The following is a 26,211-nucleotide window of genomic DNA, read 5'->3' as shown; positions in this document are numbered from 1 at the left end:
CGCCTTTGTCTCCCTAGCGGCGATGTTTACACACTGCACCAGGTGCTCATTTGAGGCTGAGTTGACCTAAAAGAGTTCCAGGACCGGTCGTCATTTGTGTTGGCCTTTGAGGAGGAATCGGACTTGGGTCGATGAATTCTTAGCGCTATCACTTGTACACGTGCAGTATCCAGTTTAATGTTGCTATGTCGGGTGGTGGAGGGCCTCGATGACACGAATTTGGTGAGATGATTACGCGGCTTCACCCAAACTTGCATTGTGAATCCGAGTTGTTGTTTGTCCAACCCCAATCGCACTGTGAATCCGCGCCGCGTGTGGTGTTCGTGGTGGTAACCCCACCCCCACTCCCCTCCCGTCGTTTCGCCATCGGCAGCGCTTCTTTCACAATCACGGGGGGTCAGGGTAGCGAGGCGTCAGCTGCGTTGTGTGCAGCTGTGGGTGGTTCCTTGTGTATCCCACGCTGACAACTCAAGCACCCGCACGCTGACATTGGTGGCGAGATATTAACTAACCTCTCCTGGTATACAGGAGATTTTGGTGTTCGATCCCGACCATTGACGCCTGCTGTATATTTGGAGTTTGCGTGTATCTCTCTCTCCCCGTGGTCGCGTGGATTTTTATCAGGGATCTCTGATTTTTTTCCCCTCTACATTTGGAATTAACGTCACGCGTTTTGAGTATTTGGCTGCTATACATTTCCACGTGATAAGCCACTTCGTTTAGCTATCATGTGTGGCTCGATCGATTATGAAAAAGAGCTAACTAGTTCAGTGGGCCTTACCTGGTAAAGTAAAAAATAATATTTACAATTTTTTAGATCCACACACGTCGACACACGCAGTGGCGTCTCGACACACTCGCACGTTGACACATTCACAGTGGCACACGCTGGCACAGACAACACTGCCATAGATATGCCGGCATATTCACACACTCACTGGCACGGATACACTGACACTCAGACACATTCGCCTTTGTGTCTCCAGTGGTGACTCTTACACCTCGACGGGTATTAATTTAAGGCTGAGACGACCCAGCGGAAGTCCAGGACTGGTAAGTCGTCGATCTTCGGTCGCCAGGTTTGTAACGCAACCGATCTCCACACCCCGCTCCCCACATACACAAACGGACACGTGCATTGGCACTGACAAAGATAAAGACATCCCCCGTGTAGCCTTGACAGACTGTTGGGTCAAGTGCTGTTAGCGAGCACTTTTGAAGGCCGACACGGCACATGAGGGGGTGGGTGGCCAGCACCACGCCACACAGACACACAGACACACACAGACACACACACACACACTGCCTAGCTGATACTCACTGATACTGACACTGACGAACACACACACAGATACACTGCCTAAATGACACTGGTGCTGACACACACACTGACGCGCACCACAGCAGAAACTTCCGTGTACTCTGCGACTCTCCTCCTCCCTCCCGTCTCCCTCGTCTCTCTCGTCTCTCCCTCTCGCGTCTCTCTACTCCACAGCTCCCTTCCGTGCCTGCCCCCGCCACTTCGACTCTGCGTGAGAGAGAAAAGCGAGGCCGCGGACGAGGTGAGCAGATAACAGGACGAGGAGAGGGGGGATTAGGGTTAAGGGTAGAATGTGCTCCAGTGATTGAACGTGGCTCAGGGTTTGAATGGCAATCACGCTTTGAACGGGATTCAGGGTTTGAATAGGTTTCTGGAGTTCAATGGGGTTCAGTGATTGTACTGGACTCCGGGTTTGAATGGGGTTTGGGAATTCAATGGGGTTCAGTGATTGGGTTCAGGGTTTGAATGGCGTTCACGGCATGGATGGGGTTCAGGAGTTGAATGGAATTCGGGGTATGAATGCGGATCATGGTTTGAATGGTACTCGAGTTTCAAGGCCACCAGGATGAGTCTTTATCTGCAAGAGCGACCTCCTGCGGAGTGAGTCTGCCAGTAGGGGACGACGAGTCCCGCTGTTGCTCCTCTGTTATCCCTATTGAGTAATGTACTGGACTGTGCTTTGGTTACACCACCCGCAGCAATAACCAGGGCGGCCGCTGGTATCGAACCGTGAAGGGTTGAGGGGTTTAGGATTAGGGATTCAGGGGGAGGGGTTCGGGGTAGGAGTTGAATGGGGTTATTAATGGATCCCTCCTTGTAAGGCATCATCAGAGTTGAGGTGCTGGAGTTGGTACGATACCTTCAGAAGTTGCCATCTCTTTCTCTTCTCAGCACAAGGCGGTCCGCTGCTCTCGGTAGTATCCCTATAGCAGCACTCCGTGTCAGTAGGGGGTTAGTAAGATGGACGCTAGGGAGACAAAGGCGGATGGGCATGGTGCTGGCCGCCCACCACCTCGTGAGCGCCGTGCCGGCCTTCATAGGTGCTCGCTAACAGCACTTGCCCCTACAGTCTGTGTCGGCTCCCACGTGTCTTTGTAAGTGTACAGGATGTGTGTGTGCGTCAATAGACATAAACCCAGGCATTTGGGGAGCGGCGTTTGTGTGTGTGTGCACTTGACGTCGGTTTAAATAAACGATCAGCAGCTGTAGCAATAGGGCGCCGGGTTGGCTAGGAGATGTTAACTCCGTCGCCTGGTATGCAGGAGGTCGTAGGTTCGATCCTGACCCTGACGCCTGCTGCTGTATATTAGGAGTTTTCGTCTCTCTCTTCCCACAGTCGCGTGGATTTTTCTCCGGATCCTCCGGGTTTTCCCTCCACACGTAGAAACAGGCGATTAAGAGTATTTGGCTGCTGCTATAAATGTCCACGTGATAAGCCACCACTTTGTTGAGCTGTCATTTGTGGCCAGGTCGCTTCTAAAAAAGAGCTATACAGCTCGGTGGGTCGTACACTTGGTGAAATAAAATAAAGTTTGGTTTGGGTTTTAGCTGCATTCGCACCATCACACATCACCACCATCAGAGCCACTAGCGTAAACATCGCCCTCAGCAGCAGCAATCATCATCACTGAGTGTAACTCCTCCCGCGTACTCATCCAGCGATCGTTCATTACACTAATTGGTGACGCGATCTGCGTGTCTGCAGGTGTTGTCACGTGATGGAGGAGAAGACAAGGACAAGGTATGGGGCCCATAGAGCCAGGCTAAGGCAAATAGAGCCAGACTAAGGCTCACATAGACAAAGGCTCACGGGACTCATCAAGCAGACTAAGGCTCACAGAGTCAGACCAAGGCTCACGGAGCTCATAAAGCCAGACTAAGACTCACAGGACTCATAGAACCAGGCTAAGACTTATAGAGTCATACTAAGGGTTATAGAGCTCAGAGAGATGAAGACACGGGGCTTACAGAGACAGATGAAGACACGGGGCTTACAGAGACAGCAGCCAGACTTAGGCTCTTGTGTTCCACTGTATTCAGTGTGGATTTCGTAAACTTTGTATCTGTGCCCCCTCCCCCCTTTGTCCTACCCCCCCCGCCCCCAGAGTCTTTAAGAAGAACAGCCCTAACGGGAAGGTGCGTGGCGAAAGGGGAGGGGGGAATAGGGAAGGAAGAGCAAAGTTCCTCCTCACGCAGCACGGGTTACGAAACCCCCCCCCCATCCCCTCCCCTCCTGATGCTCCCCTCCCCTGCCAAGCCACTCGGGTCAAAGTTCGCCGAGAGAAATTAGTCGCCAAAGCAACCAGGTTTACACGTCTTGACACCTGCGCATGTGTGCGCGCACCTACGCGGTAGTGTAGTGGTTAGCGCTCTGTGCTACGAACCCGGCGACCTGAGTTCGATTTCCCCACTCACGGCCAACAACACCAGTGACGATTATCTGAGCTGGTCCTGGGCCTCTCCTAGGTCGACTCAGACTCAAATGTGAACCTAGTGTGGTGTATAAACATCGACACTAAGGGAGACAAAGGCGACCGGGCATGGTGCTGGCAACCCACCCCCTCGTGTGACTTGCCGACCTTCACAGGAGTGCTAACAGCACTTGCCCCAACAGTCTGAAAAGGCTTTTCGGTATATATTTGTCTTTGTAGCGCAAGAACAGGTCTGCAGGTTTGCTGAGCATTTCTGTGAGGTCTTGGGGGAGGGGAAACCTCTCAACTCATGCAATAATCCTAGGGCAAGGTGGGGCTGACCCTGCTGGTGCTGCTGAAACTCACATTTTGGAGGAAGTAGCCGCTCCTTGTGAGTGGTTGGCTGAGGTGCCAACGGTTGAGGAAGTGTAAAGGGTGACCTTGAGCTTGAGACCTGGTAAAGTGCCGGGGAGAGATGACCTCCCAAGTGAACTGCTGAGGGAGGGTGGCATCTGTGTGCAGTCTACCCTACCTGACATGATCACAACTGTCTGGTCCATTGGAAAGGTTCCGCAGGATTAGAAAGATGCCCTGATTGCAACAATTACAGGGGTATCTCCCTCTTTAGTGTGGCGGAAAAGGTTCTGTAAAAAAATATTCAACGTCGCCTTGTCAGACATGCTGAGAAGCTTGCAGAGCCCCAATGTGATTTATAATCAGGGCAGTCCTACACAGATGCCATTATCTCTCTCTGCTAGAGCAGAGGTGTAGAAAATGTCAACAGGACCTACATCTCTACTTCATTAACATGGTTAAAGCCTATGATTCCATCAATAAGCCATCAATAAGCTTTGGGTTGTTCTTCGTGCTTTTGGAGTCCCAGACCGTCTGCTCACAATCTTAAAGGCCCTTCATGATGGTGGGCAGGGCCGGGTAAAGTTGCATGGCTGCGTGTCAGAGACATTTTTTGTTCACCTTGGGGTGCAACAGGGCTTTCCTCTGGTCCAACACTATTTAACATCGTATTTGACGGTATAGTTCCAGAAGCTTTTCATGGATGTACTCAATATGGTATAGATGCAATAGGAGGCTGATCGATGCCCAGGTGCAGTCAAGGTGTAGCGGAGAGAAATACGCGGTGCGCACAGTTAAGCGGGTGCAATGGAGGGCAAACAGGTGTGCGCGTTGCAACATGAGGTTTGCACAGACAAACCGCCAGTAATTAAGGGGAGAAGCGGGAGCAACCGAGGTCGAATAGGTGAAACACTATGACTGGAAGTTGGCGCCTAGGAGATGGGAGATGGGGGGTGATGATAAGAGATTAATGGGACAACTGGCGCTGGCCTGGCGGCAGCTTAAGTGGAAGCACGTGAGGACAGGGGGATGTAAGCGGGAGTCTGTGTGAGCGAGGGGAGTTGTTGCCGGGAACCAAGAGTGAAGACATCTCGCCGCTGCCGCTCCAGCCGTCAATGGGACCTCAACCCCCACGCCGTCGCCGGGCGGGTGTTGGCTGAACCCCCCGCCGGGGACAGACGGGTGAGCGGATCTGAGGGAGCATAGGTTAGGGCAGAGGTGGAGATGCGAAGTTGCTGTGTGTGGAGTCGCTGATTGTGAAGACGCTTTGTGCGGGGTCACTGAGAGCAGAGCTGCTAAGTACAGAGTAAGTGAGGTGCAGAATAGATAAGAGGGGGAATAAGTTGAGTATATGTGACCATACAAATAGTTATAGGAGTGCCTATAACTGGCGCGAGAACAGGTGAATAAAGTGTAAGCAGGTAACTTGTTACAATGTGTCGGTGTGAGTAACGTTTGAAGACACTGCAAAGGTATGGCACCCGATTGGTCAACCACATTATATATGCTGATGATTTGGTAATTGATGCCTACTCTGAGGAGTTGGAGGTGCTGCTGCTGAACCTGGAGCATGCTAATAAGAAATGAGGTGCCACGGTGGCAAGATGTTAATTACCTCGCCTGGTATGCAGGTGGTCGTGCGGTCGATCCCGACGCTGATGCCTGTATATTTGCAGTTTCCATCTTCCCCCCATGGTCGCGTGGATTTTTTTTCTGGGTCCTCCGGCTTTTCCCTCCACGTTTAGAAACATGCATTTAGAGCAGTCGTTCTTAACCTTTACTGTAGCCTTGCACCCCTTTGGTTCTCAATCGAAAAAACATATAATGTTAATAAATACATAGGTTTGATTAAACAAAGTAGTGTTACTTACGGTCCCGTGCTTATTGCGATTTTTATTATTTGCCTTCTAAAAAAATCTGGCCATGCCTCACACCCCCGAGAAAAGACATCTCGCACCCTCAAGGGGTACGTGCACCCCAGGCTAAGAAGAATAACCACTGATTTAGAGTGGCTGCTAGAAATGTCCACATGCTAAGCCACTTCGTTGAGCTATCATTTGTGGCCAGATCGCTTCTGAAAAACAGCTACATAGCCAGTGGGCCCTTACCTGGTAAAATAAAAATATAAAGTGTTATAGTTAAATAGTTTAAGTTGCAATTGAGATGGGAGAGAAACCAGAGACGTTTGTGAAGCAATGCGATTAAAGGTTGACTTAAAACTTTCGTGACTGCAGTAATCCATATTATTTGGGTCTTTCGGTAAAGTTACGTAGATAGGTTCAAAGAAAATAATAAAAAACTCAAAAAAACGACAACGTTTCGATCGCAACACAAGCGGTCGTCATCAGGACGTGACTTTACCAAAAGACCCAAAAGAATAGAGATGCAAGGTGTTTGGGGCTTTCACGGAACCCCGAGCGAGAACCGCGTGAGGTTTTGTGTCCTTGGTACAATGCCGTAGGTCCTGAAAAATAAACACATTGGATCGGTAAGGGACCAAATAATGAGTGCGTGGCTCAGCGATGAACTCGGCCCAATGAATCTCCGTCCAGGTTTTGCGAGAGGAGGCGATAACTGGTCTTGGGGTAAAGGTCACAGCGATGAAAGGGGTAGCTCGCGAGATGAAGCGCGAGGTGGAATAAGAGATTAGGATTCAGCGAAATCGAAAGTGGTTGTCGAGGTTGATTGTGTTTGCTGCCAGCGTGGTCTGAGGAGAGGCACGGGGGCAGCAGCCATCCAATGCCTCTGTGTAGGCTGTAGAGGATGAGGAACTGGATTGATTTCTCTACACTGCCCTCATCTTCATCGTCGGAGTCTTTATTCTTGAAATGCGAGATTGAGGTTGAAATTGGAATTGAGCCAAATGACGAAATACATTTTACGAGTAGCTGGTGTGGCGACAATAGCACTGAGAAGACAAAGGTGGCCGGGCAGGCGTGCTATAGCACTCCTCGTACACCGTATCAGCCTTCATAGGCACTCGCTAACAGCACTGGCTCCAACAGCCTGTGTATAGTACACGGGGTACCTTTGTTTGTGTCACCTGTGTACAGCTCACGGTTTACCTGGGCAAAAGGGACTTTGTGGATCACCTGGATCACGTGGACCCTGTGGGTGAGTGCCGGATGGGACACGCACTACTTCACCTCCTGACCTGCATCGCTGCCTCACCTGTACCAGGGGAGCCGGATACTCTCACCTGTACACACCTGTCGGCTTTTGTTCCACTGTCCTTGAGCCATTAGTTCAGCAATGACATTGGTACCACACAGGATGGCAATTGCTACCAGTGATATTTTTGAAGGCTAATTCTAGATCACGAATGTTGTCCTCGTAGCAGGACAACAGCTTTTCGCTGGCAATCTGGATCGCGCTTCCTTCCCATATTAGGAAGCCACCGGAGCGATGCACTTTTAAACTATATTGTAAACTAATTTATTTAAAATAGCTTTTTGCGTTTAGTTTGTTGTCCTTTCGCCGCACCTCCGATTAGCGTGGTTGGCTACGTATGGTGTGAAAGAGGTTCAACATACTTACAGTATATGTATTATGGTAAGCAGTGGCGCAGTGGTTATCCCACTGCGTTACGAACCTGGCAACCTGAGTTCGATTCCGGCTCACGGCCAACACCAGTGAGGATTATCTGAACTAGTCATGGGCCTCAAATGAGCACCTGGTGCGATGTGTACGCATCATCGCCACTGGAGAGACAAAGGTGGCCGGGAGTGGTGCTGACCACGACCCTCTCGTGTGCCGTGCCGGCCTTCATAGGTGCTCGTGGATAACACTTACCCCAACAGTCCGTTAGGATCTTTGTTTATGTATCCAGCAGTGCCGGATTAAGCTGGTGTGGGGCCTGTAAAATGTTATAAAGGGGCGCTAAAAAAAATCACGTAAACATTAAAACACAAATTGTTTTACTTGCATAATAAAGTATTGTATTTTTTCATTTGCTATGCAGCCAGATAATACGACAAATCGATAACCTTAAACACCCAGTCGTTCATGAAAGTTTAAGGCAGTATAGTACTATCGTAATAGAGCAAGTGCAGAATCACTGAATCGGAATTGATAGCTTGAAAGCAATTAGCGCGGGGCCCTCGAAAGTGCGGGGCCCGTAGCATATGCTACTTTTGCGACTAGGATAATCCGGCACTGGTATGCAGTAATGTGTGTGCCCTCTCGTGTCGTTGGCCAATCTCAATTTAAAACTCATTTCTTTCTAACTGCTTTTTGTGTTTAGTTTGTTGTCCTTCCCCCGCACCTCAGATTAGCACAGTTGGCAACATACGTTGTGAAAGCAATTCAACATACACACATGAGATGACATCACACATTGCAGATACAGATTACTTAAGACACTGCCCATATCTGCCTGTCCCTTGCCTAACCTTTTACCTGTCTCACCACCTCACATGTCACCTGTGTGTGTTGTGTGCACAGACGGCGTTGTTCTGGTGGAGCCCGATTACCTTAAGGAGAGAAAAGGTGTTTCACATCGTTTCCCTCGCAACCCCTCAACCAACACGCCCACCCAACCCACACCTGCCCCCACCACCACTCTGCTCCGACCGTAACACTGATCACGTGGCTCCCTTCACCTGTATCCCCGTCTCCTTCTCTTGTCCCCCCCCCCATTCCTCGGTCTTGCCGTGTCCCTCCGTGCTCACCCCAAGCTCCCCCCATGTCCCTCCGTGTCCCCCCGTGTCCTCCTGTGCTCACCCCGTGTCCTTCCATGCTCCCTCGCGTGTCCCCAGGGCCCCAACGACCTATTTCAACGGGGGTGGGGGAGCTGTGCAAGATCCGACTGTGCCCCCCCCTCCTTTCTCCCGACTCACTTTTACTGAAATAGCTACGGATGTTTTTTATCGGGCTTGGTCCATAGTAGACCACAGATAATTTATTATTATAAATTTTCACACCGTATAACAGTAATATGTAGGCTATAATTACCATTTATCATTTTAGTTGCACCGTGTATTGGGTTTAGAGGAAGACAGTTTTCAGCAGTGAAATGATTAATAAAACGATGTACAGGTGCAACACTCACAATTAAGTTATCGTGCGTCTTGCTTTCATGCGCATGGCAGTCAGCAAATCAGCCTGGTGGTGCTCAAGTAACAAACACCAGCACTAGACCTCCGAGATTTTACGCTGTGCATTTTTTCGTAAATATTTTTTTTTCTTTTGTAACAATGCTTTTTTGGCATTCATGGTTAATTGTTAGAATATTTTTTGTTTTAATCTTTTTTTAAAGATGTATTTATTTGAGAATAGGGTTTCCCCTTTTTTCTGGCAACAAAACAGGTGTTAAGATGTTAAAACACTAAACTGAAATCTTTTACAAGGAATCATGTCTGCGTTAACCACAATACTTGTGGTCAGAATGCAAACACAAACATACTCTGATAATATATGCATTGTCTTTGAAACTGATTGGTCCACACCAGAGACAGCTTTCTTTTAGTCTCAAACGGTGTTAGTTGATTCGGGGGCCGATTGGGCCCCTATGCGTTGCACAATGCTGGCACACACCCGCCCGTGTGTCCCCGCTGCGTGTCCCCCCCAGTGTTCGTGGCGCTGGCGTGCGTGTTCCGCTATGGCCGTGAGGATTTGGACGTCCTCGGTCTCTCCTTCAGGAAGGAGCTCTTCACACGCACCGCGCAGGTAACAGCACCATGCGCGCGTGCCGCCGGCCCAGGGGCGCTGTAATACTCTGATTGGGGGTGTTTGTGACGCGTAGGGGCCCAGTCCGCCACAAGGGGGTCCCGAATCAATAAACAAGTATAATTATGTTAAAAAAATCATAACAAAAATTACCAGCGGTCTACTGTGGACCAAGCCCGATTAAAAACATCCATAGCTGTTTCAGTTAAAGCGAGTCGGGAGAAAGGAGGGGAGCCTACCGACGGATCTTGCATAGCCCCCCCCCCTTACCTCGTTGAAGTAGGGGGTATGCCGGGGTGCCGCATGTCTCATTCCACGCGAGCGATCCGCAGTCTGATTTTTGTCAAACTTGGACTGCACACAAATGTCGTCGCGGGGGTCAACTCGGCACGACTGTGAGGGCGCCGCTGCGTCTGCTCCTCTACCCATCTCCGCCCCCCACAGGTGTTCCCCCGAGATGGTGGCGAGAACGGGGGCTCCCCACCAACACGTCTGCAGGAGCGTCTCCTCCGCAAGCTGGGAGAGAACGCTCACCCCTTCGTCTTCCACGTGAGTTGCCGGCACCGTGGCGGCAACTTTGCCAGCGCCGTTATCACGGGAACAGCGGGTTCTGCGTGGCACTGATTGACCGCCTCCATGATTGTTGTCGTCCGATTAGCACGGTTGGCTACGTACGGTGCGACATACGTTTCAACATACACACACAAAGTGCTTGCTGCAAATTAACCACACTACCTTGATGATCTCTACGAGGAACAAACCAACACGCGAACTCCAGTCATCCTCGCTGCGGCTTTTGGCTGGTCATTGAACAAAGACGGGCACCGCATCGCGTGCTTTCAGATATGCTTCTACGGCCGTCTGGAATGCTGGAGCTATGTACTTTTAAATCATCTAGATTGACAAACTCATTTCTTTAAGACTGTTTTATGTATTTAGTTTGTTGCCCTTCCCTTGCTCCTCCGATTAGCACGGTTGGCTGCATACAGTGCAAACGACGTTCAACGTACATACATGTGCGTATGTGTGTACACGCGTGTTAGATCCCCCAAGACCTGCCATGCTCTGTTACGCTTCAGCCTGGGCCAGAGGACACAGGGAAGGTGAGACCAGACACGCAGACACACGGGGACGCACAGATAACAACCGCCGTTTGGCACGAAGTGACGGTGACGTCACCACGGCGCTTGTACCAGGCTAGGTGCTATTTGAGGCCACGTGAAGCATGCAAGGCTCGCTGGCAGGACGTCACAGGATAGACCCTGCAGGTGCGATGAGTTTACTGACTGAGATGACTGGCAGATGCACACCACCTGTACTCTCCACTGTGCCAACTTGCTGTATTTTATCCACCTGGCGCTCTGCTCATTTTTGTGGGCGTCGCTCCTCTGCCCTCTGTTGTTGTTGGAAGGCGACTGCCTCCAACTCGTCATCGGCAAGTCTACTCAGCTTCATATCCTCTGGTACCACATCGGTTCCATCTCTTCTCCAGCCTGTGCTGTGCCCATATAGCTCCCTCTATCCGGCCGAACAAAAGCTGGATCGTAGGCAGACCAGCCTAAATGTTTCTAACTGGTGAAGATGTTCCATTAGGGGGGTCCACGTTTCCCAAGCGAAGGGAGGGTATGACCATGGCTGAGAAGACAGGAAACTTCGTGTGGAGCGACAGACCAGGTGGTTTCCACACAGCGTTGTACAGCCGATGAAAATATGATCCTGCTCGACTGATTCAGAGCGAGACCTGATTGCTGAGACGATGGTACTTTGCAAGCCCACTGGCTATCAACAAAGATTCGTTCATGAAGCCATCCATACATACAGACAATTACACAATTTCAACCGAGAGGATGGTTATAGACTCAGCAATCATTGGAAAGACGTCATCAGCCACTTTGGGTCATTACTTGACTTGTGTTTTCTTGTCAATCAACCTCCACCGTCAGCAGTGTGGTGTGTGGAGCGGGATGCAGTGATTTCCTGGCGGCCCTTTGCTCCATTGGCTTTGCTGTTGCATTGACATTGCTGCCGCATTGGCTTTGCTGCCGCATTGACATTGCTGCTGCATTGGCATTGCTGCCGCATTGACATTGCTGCCCCGCCTATGCTACTGGTGTTGCTGATACACTTGGGCTACGCCCATCTCCAAACCTTTTAAACAGTTTGCCTTTAGATGGCTAACCCCTTTTCCTGATGACGACCGCTTGTGTTGCGATCGAAACGTCGTGGTATTTTTATTCACTATTTACATTATTATTATTTCTATCTACGTGACTTTACCAAAAGAACCAAAGAATAGTGTTGGTAATTACAAAACCATGGGCTGCACAAAAGTCTAGCAGCCTCCTATCGTTGTTATTGAGCTGATCTGGCCGATGCCTTCTAATAACTCTAGACCAGGTGCCAGCATCATGACCCACTCGGGCATTAAAGTCACCCAAGAGGATGACTATTCTGAGGGGCCACTTTAGCTCGCAGCTGTGACAGGTCATAAAAGGCATCTGAGTCACTGGCGTTGCCTGCATCCCTCCACTGATGTTCATCTTCAGTGGGGGCATAAGTAACCACCACAACCACCACTCCTCGCCGCTGGTTGGTGGGAAGACGAGTCCACAGTTTCCCACACTTCACATTTTTTTGTTCAAAAGAAGAGCCACTCCCTATTGTTTAGCAGTCTCCTGCCCCGAGTAGAGGACACATACACACAAATACACTCATGCAGACCCGCACACACATACTCGCAGACCCGCACAGATACACACAATGAGACACACAGACTCACACGGACAAAGACAAAGATCCCCCGTATAGCTTGTAACAGACTGTAGGGACAAGTGCTGTTAGCGAGCACCTACGAGGCCGGCACGGTACGCGAGGGGATGGGTGGCCAACACCACGCCCGGCCGCCTTTGTCTCCCTAGTGGCGATGTTTACACATCGTACCAGGTACTCATTTGAGGCTGAGTCGACCTAGGGGAGGCCCAGGACCGGTTCAGATAATCGTCACTGGTGTCGGCCGTGCGCCGGAATCAAACTCGGGTCGCTGGGTTCATAGCGCAGCGCGCGAACCGCTACACTACCACACACAGACTCACACAATCTCACACGGACACACACAATGAGACACACACAGTCCGTCACAGACACATACAGCACTCAGACCCACCGATCTCCCTCCGCTCCCCGTGTCCCCCACCCCAAGGCATGTGGCGTGGACTACGAGGTGAAGGCGTTCTGTGCCAACAGCCCTGACGAAAAGCCGCACCACCGGTGAGCCACCCTCCTCAACTGGAAACTGGTCGCAAGGCAATTGGGTGCTAGGCAACAGGTCGCTGAGTAAACTGATGCTAGACAATATGTCGTTGGGTGCCACTGCTGCTAGGCAATAAGTTAGGTGAACTGCTGATAGGCAACAGGTTGCTTTATAAGCTGCCACGAGGCATTGTTGCTAGGTAACATGCCGATCGGGAAACGTGCCGCCAGGCAACAATTCGTGGTGATGGCTTGTCAGTGGTCAACGATCATCAAGGCCTCAGATCAACGTGGCGACCAACCGCCACGGCGACGGTGTTAGCACGGTGACCCACTTCCCCCGGCGACCAGACACTAGGCCAGCTGTCGCCCTGGTTGCAGGAACTCGGTGTCGCTGGGCATCAGGAAGGTTCAGTTTGCGCCGCTGCGCTCGGGGCCACAGCCGGTGGCCGAGACGCGGAGGCAGTTTCTGCTCTCAGACAAAGCGCTGCACCTGGAGGCCTCGCTCGACAAGCAGGTGAGGGCCTCACCTGCAGGCTCACCTGCCTTCTCACCTGCAGGCTCATCTAACTTCTCACCTGCAGGCTTATCTGTTTGCTTATCTGCAGGCTCACCTATCTTCTCACCTGCAGGCTTATGTTTGCTTAGCTGCAGCCTCACCTGTCTGATCACCTGCAAGTTCGCCTGTCTGCTCACCTGTAGGCTGTCCGGTTACCTGCAGGCTCATCAGCCTACTCACCTTCAGGCTTAACTGCAGGCTCACCTCTAGGCCCACCTGCAAGCTCACCTGCACGCTCAACAATCTTTTCAACTGAAGGCTCATCTGCAGACTTATCTGTAGGGTCACTTTGGTTCACTTATAGGTTCACCTGAGGTCACCTGTAAGCTCAGCTTGAGGCTCACTTGGTTAATTAACCACAGGCTCATTAACGTTTGGGTGAGTGAGCGAGTAATGGGTGATGAGTAAGTGACATTTAGTGAGCAAGTGAGTTAGTGACGGCTGAGTGATCTGTGTGCAGATCTATTACCACGGGGAACCAATCAGCGTGAACGTTCGCGTGACCAACTCCTCCTCACGCTCCGTCAAGCGCATCAAGGTGTCCGGTGAGGGGTGCAGGGGACACGCGGGGAGACACGGGGACACGCGGAGAGATACAGGGACACGTGAGAAGACACGGGGACATGCGAGGAGATGTGGAGACATGCGGGATAACATGGAGAGATACGGGGAGATACGGGGAGACACAGGGACAGGCGGGGACATGCGGAAAGAAATGGGGGTGTGGGGGCCGACGCGTCATCCTGCGCAGCCTTTAGATTTTCGATCTCCGCGCCCACATTCCTCACCCCTGACTCAGCGAGAGGCCACCTGGCTCAATACACATCCGTGGTGTCCACAGGGATTTCCCTCCCACCTCCTCGTCTGCGCTGCCCACGTAATATTTTACCCTGGCCCCTCCCCCATGCTGTGAGCGTCTCATTGCGGTTAGCCCGGTGAGCTTCTGTGCGCCCATACAAATTTAAGACAATTTAAGGGGGGCCGCAATGTAATTTCGCCTGGGGGGGGTCGGCCAATCTCCTGGCACCGGGAAACCGTGGGACATTCCCGCTAGGGGCCCTTCGGATGAAAACCCATGGTGCCAGACAACCCCCACCGGGACCCTACGTGTGTGCGTGTGTGCGGCGTGTGTGTGCGTTCAGGGCAGGGTCGCGGTGCTTGCGGAGTGGCTCCGCGGTCGTGGCACCACAGGGACACGCAGGGACACACGATGAGACATGGGAACACGTAGGAAGTCACGGGGACATGCGGGGAGATTTCGGGACATGCGGGACACGTGGGGAGACAGGGACACACGGGAACACGCGGGGAAAGATGGAGAGATGCAGGGACAAGCGTGGACACACGGGGAGCTGTGGGAAAACGCGAGGAATTACGGGGAGAATGGGGAGACGCGGGACACGTGGGAGAACGGGGGGGGGGACGCACAAAGATGTGTGAGAACACGGAGACGTGTCTCCTTGTCTCCCCAAGCGCGATGGTAATGTCACCACCGCCTAGTGGCGAACGGTGGTTGTTGTCCCCGTGTGTGTGTACCTACCTGTGTGGGGAGTGGTGGCACATTGGGTAGCACTCTAAACTACGAACCCGGTGACCCGAGTTCGATTCCCACTCACGGGCAATACCAGTGACGATTATCTGAACTTGTTCTGGGCCTCCCCTATATCGACTCAGCCTTAATTGAGTACAAATATCGCCACTGGGGAGACAAAGGCGGTCGGGCGTGGTGCTGGCCACCCCACCCCCTTGTGTGCCGTGCCGGCATTAATAGGTTATTTCTAACAAAACTTGCCCCAACAGTCCGTTGAGGCTATACGGGGGATCTTTGTCTTTGTGTGAGTGCAGTGCGGCAGTGCGCAGACATCTGTCTGTTCAGCACGGCTCAGTACCGGTGTCCCGTGGCGGCGGAAGAGGCAGAGTGAGTGACACACGGCTGGGCACACCACAGCCACGACGTGGCCATGCGCAGGTGTGGCTGTGGTGTGATTGTTGTTGTGTGCCTGTGATTGTGCGGCTGTGATTGCGAGGTTGTTGTGTGGTTGTTGTGTGGTGTGACAGAGAGACGGTGGGGCCAGGTGCCACGCTGTGCCGGGAGTTCCGCCTGACTCCGCTCCTCGACAACAACCGCGACAAGCGCGGCCTGGCGCTCGACGGACAGCTACGCCATGGCGACACCAACCTCGCCTCCTCCTCCATGTAACCTCTGCACCACCACCGCACTACCACCAGACAACCCAGCACCACCACCACCACTGCATCACCACCGCACAACCACAGCACCACCACCACCACACGACCACCACACAACCACAGCACCACCACCGCAGAACCACAGCACCACCACCGCACAACCACGGCCACACAACCTCGTCTCCTCTATATAATCGCACTACTACCACTCCTCCAACGAGTTTTATGTTACCAGGTAAGGCCCACTAAACTGTATAGCTCTTTTTCGGAAGTGAGCAGGCTACCACAAATAATAGCCCAATGAAGTGGCTTATGACGTGTAAATATATAGCAGCAGCCAAATACTCGAAACGCGTGACGTTGATTCTAAATGTGGAGGCAAAAACCGGAGGACCCGGAGAAAAATCACCTCTACCACTGGGAGAGAAAGAGAAACAAACTCCAAACATACTGCAGGCGAGGTACAGTAGTTAACATCTCCTAGCCACCGCGGCGTTGCCAGTGCTGTTGTCCCTCAAGTTATCGTCGTGCTTTCGTCTTTCCCCCCACCTCGTCGTGCTGTCGTCGTCCTCCCCACGTGGTGCAGAGTGAAGGAGGGAGTAAGCAAGGAGTTGCTGGGGATCGTCGTCTCGTACCGTGTGAAGGTCAAGGTCGTGGTGGCACGCGGGGGGTAATGCACACACACACGCATACACACAACAACCGCCATTCACCACTAAGTGGCGGTTACATCACCACGCCGTGTGTGCCAGGCCATGTGAAGAAGCCACGTGAAGTGGCGGAAGGCTCGCTGACAGGTCACCGGACAGACAAAGGTGCCATGGGTTGAGTGAGATGACTGGCAGATGCACCACCTGTACCCCCTACTGTGCTAACTTGCTCCGTTGTACCCGCCCGGGACTCTGCTCATTGTTGTGAGCATCGCTCCTCTGCCCTCCCTTATTCAGGCCAACCTGAATGTTTCTCACCTGTGCAGATGATCCATTAGAGGGGTCATCGTTTCACTAGCATAGAGAAGAGAGGGCATGATTGGCCGAGAAGACCCAAAACTTTGTGTGGAGTGACAGACCAGGCAGCTTCCAAACAGTATTACCCAGCCAATGAAAAGATAATACCGCCCAACTGATTCGGAGTGAAACCTCTGTCAAACCAGAGCTGTTCATAAGCACACTGCCGAGGTATGGGAAAGTCTCCACTCTCTCCACAATTGCTCCATCACCAATGGGGAGCTGAGGGGGTGGAGTGTTTGATTGCACACAATACCCAGGCAGGTGCTTAGTTTTGGTGGGCTGATGGTAAGACCCCACCTCTTAGTGGCACAGTCAAGATTCGGCAGCAGCACCTCCAACTCTTCCTCTGAGTGAGCAGCAATCACCAGATCATCAGCATACATAACATCAAAACATGGTTGACCAATAGGGAGCCATCCCTTGACCACACGTGGGCATTGATGAGCCTCCCATTGTATCTGTACCAGATGGAAATTCCACCGGTACAGCAATGGAAAGCTTCTCGAATTACATGGTCAAAGACGATTTTAAATAGTGTTGGGGTCAGAATAGTGAAAATTGCTCTGACACCCACATAGCTTTACCCGGCCCTGCCCACCATAATGAAGGCCCTTAATGATTGTGAGCAGAGAGTCGGGGACCTCGAAAGCACGAATAACAACCCAGAGCCCAGGCCTATTGATGGTATAATAGGCCTTGATCAGGCCAATAAAGCAGAGATATAGGTCCTATTGGAATTCCCTACACCTCTGCTGTAGCAAACGGACAGAAAAAATGGCATCCATGCAGGACCCCCCCGGGCTGAAACCACACTCACACACACAAAGGTAAATATCTCCCATATAACCTTAACAAACTGTTGGGGCAAGTGCTGTTAGCAAGCACCTATGAAGGCTGGAATGGCACACCAGGGGGTGGATGGCCAGAACCACGCCCGGCCGCCTTTGTCTACCAAGTGGCGATGTTTACACATTGTGCCAGATACTCATTTTAGGCTTAGTCGACCTAGGGGATGCTCAGGACCAGTTCAGATAAACGTCACTGGAGTTGGCCGTGAGGGGGAATCGAACCCGGTTAGCTAAATTGGCTAATAGCGCAGCGCGCTAACCGCTACACTACCGGTCCCCGCAAACACACACACGCGCACATGCATACACACACTCATACACAAACACACAAGCACTGTGTATTTCACAGATGTACTGGACATATGTGAAAAAGAGCTTCATAGCTCATCGGGTTCCTCCAGTCTAAATAAAGATTTTGATTGTGTATATGCATGTAACTAACAAAAAAACTACTTTTTATTTCACCAAAAGGTAAGGCCCACTGAGCTATGCAGGTATTTTTCTGAAGTGACATGGCCACAAATGATAGCTCAACGAAGCGACGTATCATGCATACATTTCTAGCAGCCAATACTGTAAATGCATGTTTCTAAATGTGGAGAGAAAAGCCGGAGGACCCGGACACAAATCCATGCAACCATGGGGAGAGAAACATGCACACTCCAAATATATAGCAGGCATCTGGGTCGGGATCGAACCCACGACCTCCTGTGTACCAGGTGAGGCAGCTAACATGTCGCTGCCGTGTGTGTCAGGGATGCCCTGGTGGAACTTCCCTTTACCCTGATGCATCCCAAACCTAAGGAGGAGGAGGGGAGGGGAAAGAAGATCCCAGCTCCCCCGGGTGAGACCAGATTCCCCATTCTTGGGTCTGTGTATGGTGCGTGTGTGTTGTGTGTGTGGTGTGTGTGTTGTGGTGTGGTGTGTGTGGGGAGCGATTCCCACTCACGGCCAACACCAATGAAATTTAACACGTAGGCTTTCGCGACCAATATTATTCATTATATAGGTTTTTGGGTCAGATCGCGTTATTTATGTGTCGTAACCCTCCACCACCCGACACGGCCAAACAGTAAAAAATGTGTGTGCTATAGCCAATCTGTACATGGAGAACTTTGAAACAAGAGCACTTGCCTCGAGTACATTAAAACCATCCTTTTGGTTTAGATATGTTGATTACACTTTGGTTGTGTGGCCACATGGTAAAGATGCACTTAATGATTTTCTAAATCATCTCAATGCACAAAACCCGGCTATCCAGTTCACCATGGAAATGGAGGTAAATAACAGACTCCCGTTCCTAGATATTTTGCTGGAACGTGGTCTTAATGGCAAAATAACACACAGCGTTTACCGAAAGCAAACGCACACTGATGCCTATCTGAATGCAGATTCACATCATCGCCCAGCTCAGAAATCGTCTCTTATCAAAACACATCGGGCTAAAACAGTGTCAGATGGTGAGAGTCTAGTGAGAGAGATGAAACATGTTAAAGAAGCACTAAGACAGAATGGCTACAATAATGCTCAAATTAACAGAGCACTGAAGGCCAAATCACGAACGCAAAGCAACACTGCTGAAAGCGATACGATTGTTCAAACAATCAAAATACCATCAATCTCAGGAGTAACTGACAAATTAGGCCGGGTTTTGGAAAAGCAAAACATTAAAGTAAGATTTGGTACAGTGCACACAATTCTAAAACTGGTATCTGGCACTAAAGACGAATTGCCTAAATTATCAACACAAGGTGTATATCGGATTAATTGTTTATGTGGCAAATGCTATATTGGACAGACAGGACGTAACATCAGCGTAAGATTAAAAGAACACCAAAGAAACATTAAATTATCTCAAACACAACTGTCGGCAGTGGCAGAGCATGCTTGTCAACAAGGACACTCAATTGATTTTGATAACGTTGAAGTGTTGTGTAAAACGAATTATTACTGGCCAAGACAAATTAGAGAATCCATTGAAATTAAGAGAAACATAAATAACTTCAATCACTCTGACAGCTACAGGCTTAGTGCGGCCTGGAAGCGTATGATTAAATAAATACAATTACCATTTCTTATAAGGGAACCAAATACCAATGAATAACAATTGAATGATTACCAATCTATATAATTACAATACCCTCCCCCTCCTTGCCTCGAATCAATGCACCAGATTGAATTGAATTAAATGATGACGTCACCCTGATGCTGCTCTATTTAAGACCGGAAGCAACAGGAGAGCTTCACCATTCTTGCCTGATGAAGCTGATTGTAATTATCAGCGAAACGTCGTACTCAAATTTTTAAATGCTGTTGATTCTCTCTACAGCACACCGGTGGGCTAAAGAAGTGAATTATTTTGTCCTTAGAAAAACGTGACACATGTTTTACTGTTTGGCCACGTCGGGTGGTGGAGGGTTACGACACATTTATAAATAACGCGATCTGACCCAAAAACCTATATTATGACCAATGAAATTTATATGAACCGGTCCTGTGCCTCCCCGAGGTCGACTAAATCTAAAATTAGTACTTGATGGAGTGTGTAAAAATATCGTCACTGGGTAGACAAAGGCCACCCACCCCCTTCGTGTGCCGTTCTTAGGTGCTCGCTAACAGCTCTTCCCCAAAGTCTGTTAAAGCTATACGGGGATCTTTATTGTTGTTGTTGGTGTGTGTGGTGTCTGTGTTTGTGTGTATGCGGTGTGTGTGTGGTGTCTATGTGTGTGCAGAGGAAGTGCCTGTGGAAGTGCCTGTGGAGCCGAATTCAAGGGACCTCATGGAGTTTGACTCTCAGTGAGTTCCACACCACTGACAGACACCATCACTCCCAACCACGTCACTCCCCTACCTCATCAATCCTTCACTTCGCAGTAGTGTTGCGATTAGCGCGCTGCACTACAAACCCAGGGCCCCCGCGTTCGATTCCCGTTACCGCCCAACACCGGTGACGATTATCTGAACGAGTCCTGGGCCACCCCTAGGTCGACTGAGCCTCAAATTAGTACCTGGTGCAGTGTGTACAAACATTGCCACTGGGGAGACAAAGGCGGCCAGGCGTGGTGCTGGCCACCCACCTCCTTATGTGCCGTGCCGGCCTTCATAGGTGCTGTCCGCTAACAGCACTTGCCACAACAGTCTGTTAAGGCTACACGGGGGAACTTTGTCTTTTTGCCGCACAGTGACGATGACTTTGTGTTTGAGGACTTCGCTCGCCAGCGCCTGGTGGGGAACACGGAAGACGGCTACACCTGCTAGGAGCCGACTCGTCTCGTCACGCACATACACGTGTGTGCCGCGACCCTCCATCACATGCGTGTCCTGAGGCCCACCCTCCCCTCCCGCCGCAGTGCTGGCGTTCATTCACGATGCGAGGGCCTCGAGTCACATGCGTGATTATTCACGTGCCAGGCCCCCCGACACGTACACCTCGCCATTGTTGTGAGTGCTGGGGAATGCTCAGTGGTCAAGAGTCCCCAAACCTCCATTGGCACTTGGGGGTCACACGCAGCGGGGCGGTCCCCAAGGCGGTCAGCGGCACCCTTGAGCCGGTGGCATCAGGAATCCATTTGTACCGACAGCTGGCGATAACATTGAGATTTTGTGATAAGATTTGGTGATGATGAGATCTGATGATGGGATGATGAGATCTGGTGATGGGATGAGATCTGGTGATAAGATCTGGTGATTATGAGATGATGAGATCTGATGATGATGGGATAGACCGAGTGCAGACTGAAAAACGCCAGGTTTGGTCTATGAAAATGGTTGCAACAACTCACCCAATCATTCAAGACCCGCCCACTCACCTACTCATCCACCAAACCCACTCCTTCACCCATTCACGGACTCATTTACTCACAAACCCACTCATTCACTTACCCTCTCATTTACTCATTCACGACTCACCCACCCACTCACCCACTCTTCCAGCTAATGGCTCACTCTTCCGGCGATGTGACAACAGCACCGTCGCTCTCCAGAGCTGTGGTTCTACTCATGATTCGACGCTGCTGCTGCGGTGGGGGACTTGGTGTTCTGCACTCCTCGTACGGCTCCGCGCCTTTCCTTTTTTAGGCCCCGCCCCATCCTATTTAGGCCACACCCCTTCCCTGGGTCGTGGTGTGCGGAGGAGTGGGGCGGCTTCACGACCATGATCAGAAGAGGCAGCACGGTCATAGATGGGCACTCGTCTTGCCACGTTGACCCCGCGGGGATTCCGCTCTCCCCCACGGCTGCCGATTGGGCATTCACTTCTGTCATTTATTTCGGTCTGTCTCCTATCAATGCCCCCACGATTCTCCACTGAAATCCCCTCCCATTCCTCTGGCATCCGCGTAATGCAACTGCGCACAAGAGCATCGGCAGTCTAATGCGCTCGACACACTTGGTGGGTCGTCAAGTATATCCACCGCACTCCCACAGCGAGGACTCGCTTAGCGAGACGCAGACCGCTTCGTCTCGCCCACAGCGTATTCAACCACCACTGCGGGTCACAACATACCCACCCACTCACACATTCCACACTCACCCACCTCCTCACACATCACCTACTCATAGACCCACGCACACAACCACCCATCCACTCAGCCACCTACTCAATCAACCACCCACTCAATCAACCACCCACTCAATCAACCACCCACTCACACATCACCTAGCCACTCAACCACCCACCTACTCACATCACCCACTCGACCCACGCACACAACCACCCATCCACTCAGCCACCTACTCGCCCACTCACTCAACCACCCACTCACTCAACCACCCACTCACTCAACCACCCACTCACACATCACCCACCCACGGACTCGACTACCCACTCACACATCACCCACCCACGGACTCGACTACCCACTCACACATTACCCCTTCACTCAACCATCCACTCACACATCACCCACCCACTCGCCACACTGCAAGTCACTTTGCCTTCTCCCTCTGCTTCTTCCCTCGCTCTGCTCCACCATGGAGTCCCCCTCCTCCCAGCATCATCATCGTCTCTTCCCCCAGAGCTCGTATAACGATAACATTGCTTAAGAAACACGTTCACTGTTATCCGTTTACAACTTTGAAGAGTGCTGTTTGTTGCTGGCCCACTTGATGCTTTGGGCCAGCGCTCGTCCACTGCGCTTCAAGGCCCTCACGTGAACCGAATTCTCCGCCTCGTAAATAAAACTGCGAGCACTTTGGTGTCTGATCGTCGCATGTGGCTGTCGGGGGGGGTGCGATGCCGCTGCCGTGCGTCGCGCCCACTGAGCCTGCGGAGGCGACGCCCTCACCGCCGACGGCCTCCTCGCTGTCCAATGACGTCACGGAATCTGCAACCTCCGCCGCGTATTCTGAACATTCAGTCGGCACCGCGGTATTAACCAGGGCGGCCACCGAGCTCAAACCGCTCAGGCGATCGTCGCCTCGCTCAATTCACGACACGCCTGACACTCGTATCGAGTGCGACGTTGTATAAGAGTGCTGTTTGTTGCCGTCCCGTTTGACACGGCGGGTTTTTTGGGGCCTGCGCTGAGCAACTGCGCGAACCACCGCGTCGCCGCGAACCGGGATGAGTCACGTGACGCCGAGTCACGTGACGCCGCCGCGCGGGGGCAATTGGGATCCGCGCGGTTCTCGTGGAGCCGCCGTGCCGGCTCGGCTCGGAACACGCGACCCGAGCCAGGAGGACCCGTGCCGGGTCACCAGGACCCGTGCCATCAGGACCCGTGCCGAGCCACCAGGACCCGTGCCGAGCCACCAGGACCCGTGCCGAGCCACCAGGACTCGCTCCACCGACCTCTCCTAAGCTGAGGGCATCTGCAGGTCGGGACGAGCAGCGTGAAGTTAGCAGGCGAGGACCGGGCGAACGTGGATGAATGTGGGTGGGTGAGGTAAATTAGTGTGTGTGAGGTGAACGAGTGCGTGAGGTGAATGTGGGTGTGAGGTGAATTAGTGTGTGTGAGGTGAATTAGTGTGTGTGTGAGGTGAATGTGGGTGTGAGGTGAATTAGTGTGTGTGTGAGGTGAATGTATATGAATGTGGGTGAGCGTGTGAGGTGAATGTGTGTGGTAAATTAGTGTGTGGGTGAGGTAAATTAGTGTGTGTGAGGTGAATGTGTGTGAGGTGAATGTGGGTAAGGTAAATTAGTGTGTGTGTGAGGTGAAGGTGTGTGAGGTAAATTAGTGTGTGAGGTAAATTAGTGTGTGAGGTGATTGTGTGTGAGGTAAATTAGTGTGTGTGTGAGGTGAATGTGTGTGAGGTGAATGTGTGTGAGCTGAATGTGTGTGAGGTGAATTAGTGTGTGTGTGTGAGGTGAATGTGGGTGAGGTAAATTAGTGTGTGTGTGAGGTAAATGTGTGTGAGGTGAATGTGTGTGAGCTGAATGTGTGTGAGGTGAATGTGTGTGTGTGTGTGAGGTGAATGTGTGTGAGGTAATTTAGTGTGTGTGTGTGAGGTGAATATGTGTGAGGTGAATTAGTGTGTGTGTGAGGTGAATGTGGGTGAGGTAAATTAGTGTGTGTGTGAGGTGAATGTGGGTGAGGTAAATTAGTGTGTGTGTGAGGTGAATGTGTGTGTGAGGTGAATGTATGTGAATGTGGGTGAGCGTGTGAGGTGGGTGGATGGGTGAGTTGAGTGGGTGGGTAAGATGACCGAGTGTGTGAGGTGAATGTGAGTGAGGTGAATGCGTGTGAGGTGAATTAGTGTGTGTGTGAGGTGAATGTGTGTGAGGTAAATTAGTGTGTGTGTGAGGTGAATGTGTGTGAGGTGAATGTGTGTGAGGTGAATGTGTGTGAGGTGAATGTGTGTGAGGTGAATGTGTGTGAGGTGAATGTGTGTGTGTGAGGTGAATGTATGTGTGAGTGAGGTGAATGTGAGTGAGGGGAATGTGTGTGAGGTGGGTGAGCTTGTGAGTTGAGTGTGTGGGTGAGGTGACCGAGTGGGTGAGGTGAATGAGTGTGTGAATGGGTGGGTGGGTGAGGTGAATGAGTGTGTGGGTGAGGTGAATTAGTGGGTGAGTGGGTGAAGGGGATACGAGTGTGAGTGAATAGGTGGATGGATGAGGTGGGTGAGTGGGTATGTGAGTGAGTGATGTTTGAATCCCCACACCTCTGTTGTAGTGCACAGACAGAAAAAATGGCGTCCATGCACGACCGCCCCGGCCTGAAACCACATTGGGGTTCCGCAAGTCTCTTCTCAGCCTGCTGCCTTGCAAGGGGGCAATGTTGATCAGGACCTCCTCCCAGCCTAATACTGAGGAGGGAGATGCTCGGTAGTTGTTATAATTAGCGACCTATATCTCTGCTTCATTAACCTGGTCAACGCATATGACAGGGCTCTGGGTTGTTGTTCATGCTTTCGGGGTCCCTGACTCTCTGCTAACAATCATTAAGGACCTTCATGATGATGGGCAGGCCCGGGTAAAGCTGCATTGCTGGCTATTCCCTGATCATCTTGGGGTGCGACAGGGATGTCTTTTGGATCCTACACTATTTACCATATTTTTCTATCACGTAGTTCTAGAAGCGTTCCGTAGCTGTACCAGAATACTCTCTATCTGGTACAGATACAACGGGAGGCTGATTGATGCCCGGGTGCAGTCAAGGAATGGCTCCCTATTGGTCAACCATGTTACATATGTTGATGATCTGGTGAGTGCTGCTCACTTAGAGGAGTTGCAGGCTTTGCTGTTGAACCTGGAGCATTCCACTAACAGGTGGGGCCTTACCATCAACCCCACCAAATTCCGCTTTGGCAACAGAGGTCTCACTCCGAATCAGTCGAGCAGCATTATCTTTCATGACATGCTTTATGAAAGCTACCTGGTTTGTCGCTCTTCTCGAAAGTTGAGGTCTTCTCGGCCACAGTCATGCCCTCCCTTCTCAATGCTTGCGAAGCGTGAACCCCTCTAATGGAATATCTGCGCCGGTTTGAAACATTCAGGTTGGCCTGCCTATGATCCACCCTGGGTTTAACCAGGCTAGATTTGTGTGAGGAGCTCAACAAATCGTTTAAAGATCTGGACACAGTCCCTTCGCTGAACTCCTCCGCAAGGTAATGCTGTTTTGACTGGGTTATGTTGTAGCTCACATGCCCAGCCATCACATGCACAAGCAGCTTTTCTTTGGCCAGATAGAGGGGGCTTAATGGGCGCGACATGGGCTATAGAAGAGATGGGTTGATGCGGTACATGAAGATGTGGAATTGAGTGGATTTGCCCATGACTGTTATCAGCGGTGTCAAGATCGGCCTCTGTGGAGGAGGCTCATGAAGTACGTTGCTGGGAAGTTGGAGGCAGTTGCCCTCGAACAACAACAGAGGGCAGAGGAGCGCTCGTAACAACGAGCTGGGCAATTAAGATGCAGCAGTTGGGCAGAGTAAGGAGCACAGGTGGTGCATCTGCCAGTCATCTCAGTCAACCCATGGTACTGGGGTCTGTCCTATGACCTTCCAGCAAGCCTTCGACACCTCATATGGCTTCAAAGTGCACCTAGCCTGGCACAAGCACCGTGATGACGTTACCGCCGCTTATTGGCAAATTGCAGCAGTTGTTGAATGGGTGGGTTCATTGTGAGTGAGGTGAGGTGGACAGAAGTGGATAAGTATGGGT

General features: G+C 51.3%; 1 protein-coding gene across 1 annotated transcript; it reads left to right on the top strand.

The window, feature by feature from the left end:
- The first annotated feature begins 1,430 nt into the window (after window positions 1–1,430).
- On the top strand, window positions 1,431–22,763 carry LOC144950182 (beta-arrestin-2-like). The gene is made up of 17 exons (XM_078880262.1): window positions 1,431–1,562; window positions 3,027–3,062; window positions 3,427–3,457; window positions 7,140–7,200; window positions 8,530–8,574; window positions 9,656–9,753; window positions 10,198–10,302; window positions 10,797–10,856; window positions 12,953–13,020; window positions 13,384–13,519; window positions 14,022–14,106; window positions 15,407–15,479; window positions 15,620–15,757; window positions 16,338–16,421; window positions 18,365–18,453; window positions 20,342–20,405; window positions 20,792–22,763. The coding sequence occupies exons 2-17, from the start codon at window positions 3,040–3,042 to the stop codon at window positions 20,865–20,867; spliced, it is 1,236 nt and encodes a 411-aa protein (XP_078736388.1). The 5' UTR covers window positions 1,431–1,562; window positions 3,027–3,039; the 3' UTR covers window positions 20,868–22,763.
- The last annotated feature ends 3,448 nt before the right edge of the window (window positions 22,764–26,211 follow it).

Source organism: Lampetra fluviatilis, chromosome 56 (genome assembly GCF_964198595.1).
Source record: "Lampetra fluviatilis chromosome 56, kcLamFluv1.1, whole genome shotgun sequence".
Classification (NCBI taxonomy): Eukaryota; Metazoa; Chordata; class Hyperoartia; order Petromyzontiformes; family Petromyzontidae; genus Lampetra; species Lampetra fluviatilis.
Note: the sequence above shows the minus strand (reverse complement) of the source record. Positions and strands in the feature narration are given on the sequence as shown.

Coding starts and splice junctions, on each gene's coding strand:
- LOC144950182 (XM_078880262.1), top strand. CDS start 3,040: ATGGAGGAGAAGACAAGGACAAG. Junction 9,754..10,197: donor TCTTCACACGCACCGCGCAG/GTAACAGCACCA, acceptor CGCCCCCCACAG/GTGTTCCCCCGAGATGGTGG. Junction 16,422..18,364: donor GTCGTGGTGGCACGCGGGGG/GTAATGCACACA, acceptor CGTGTGTGTCAG/GGATGCCCTGGTGGAACTTC.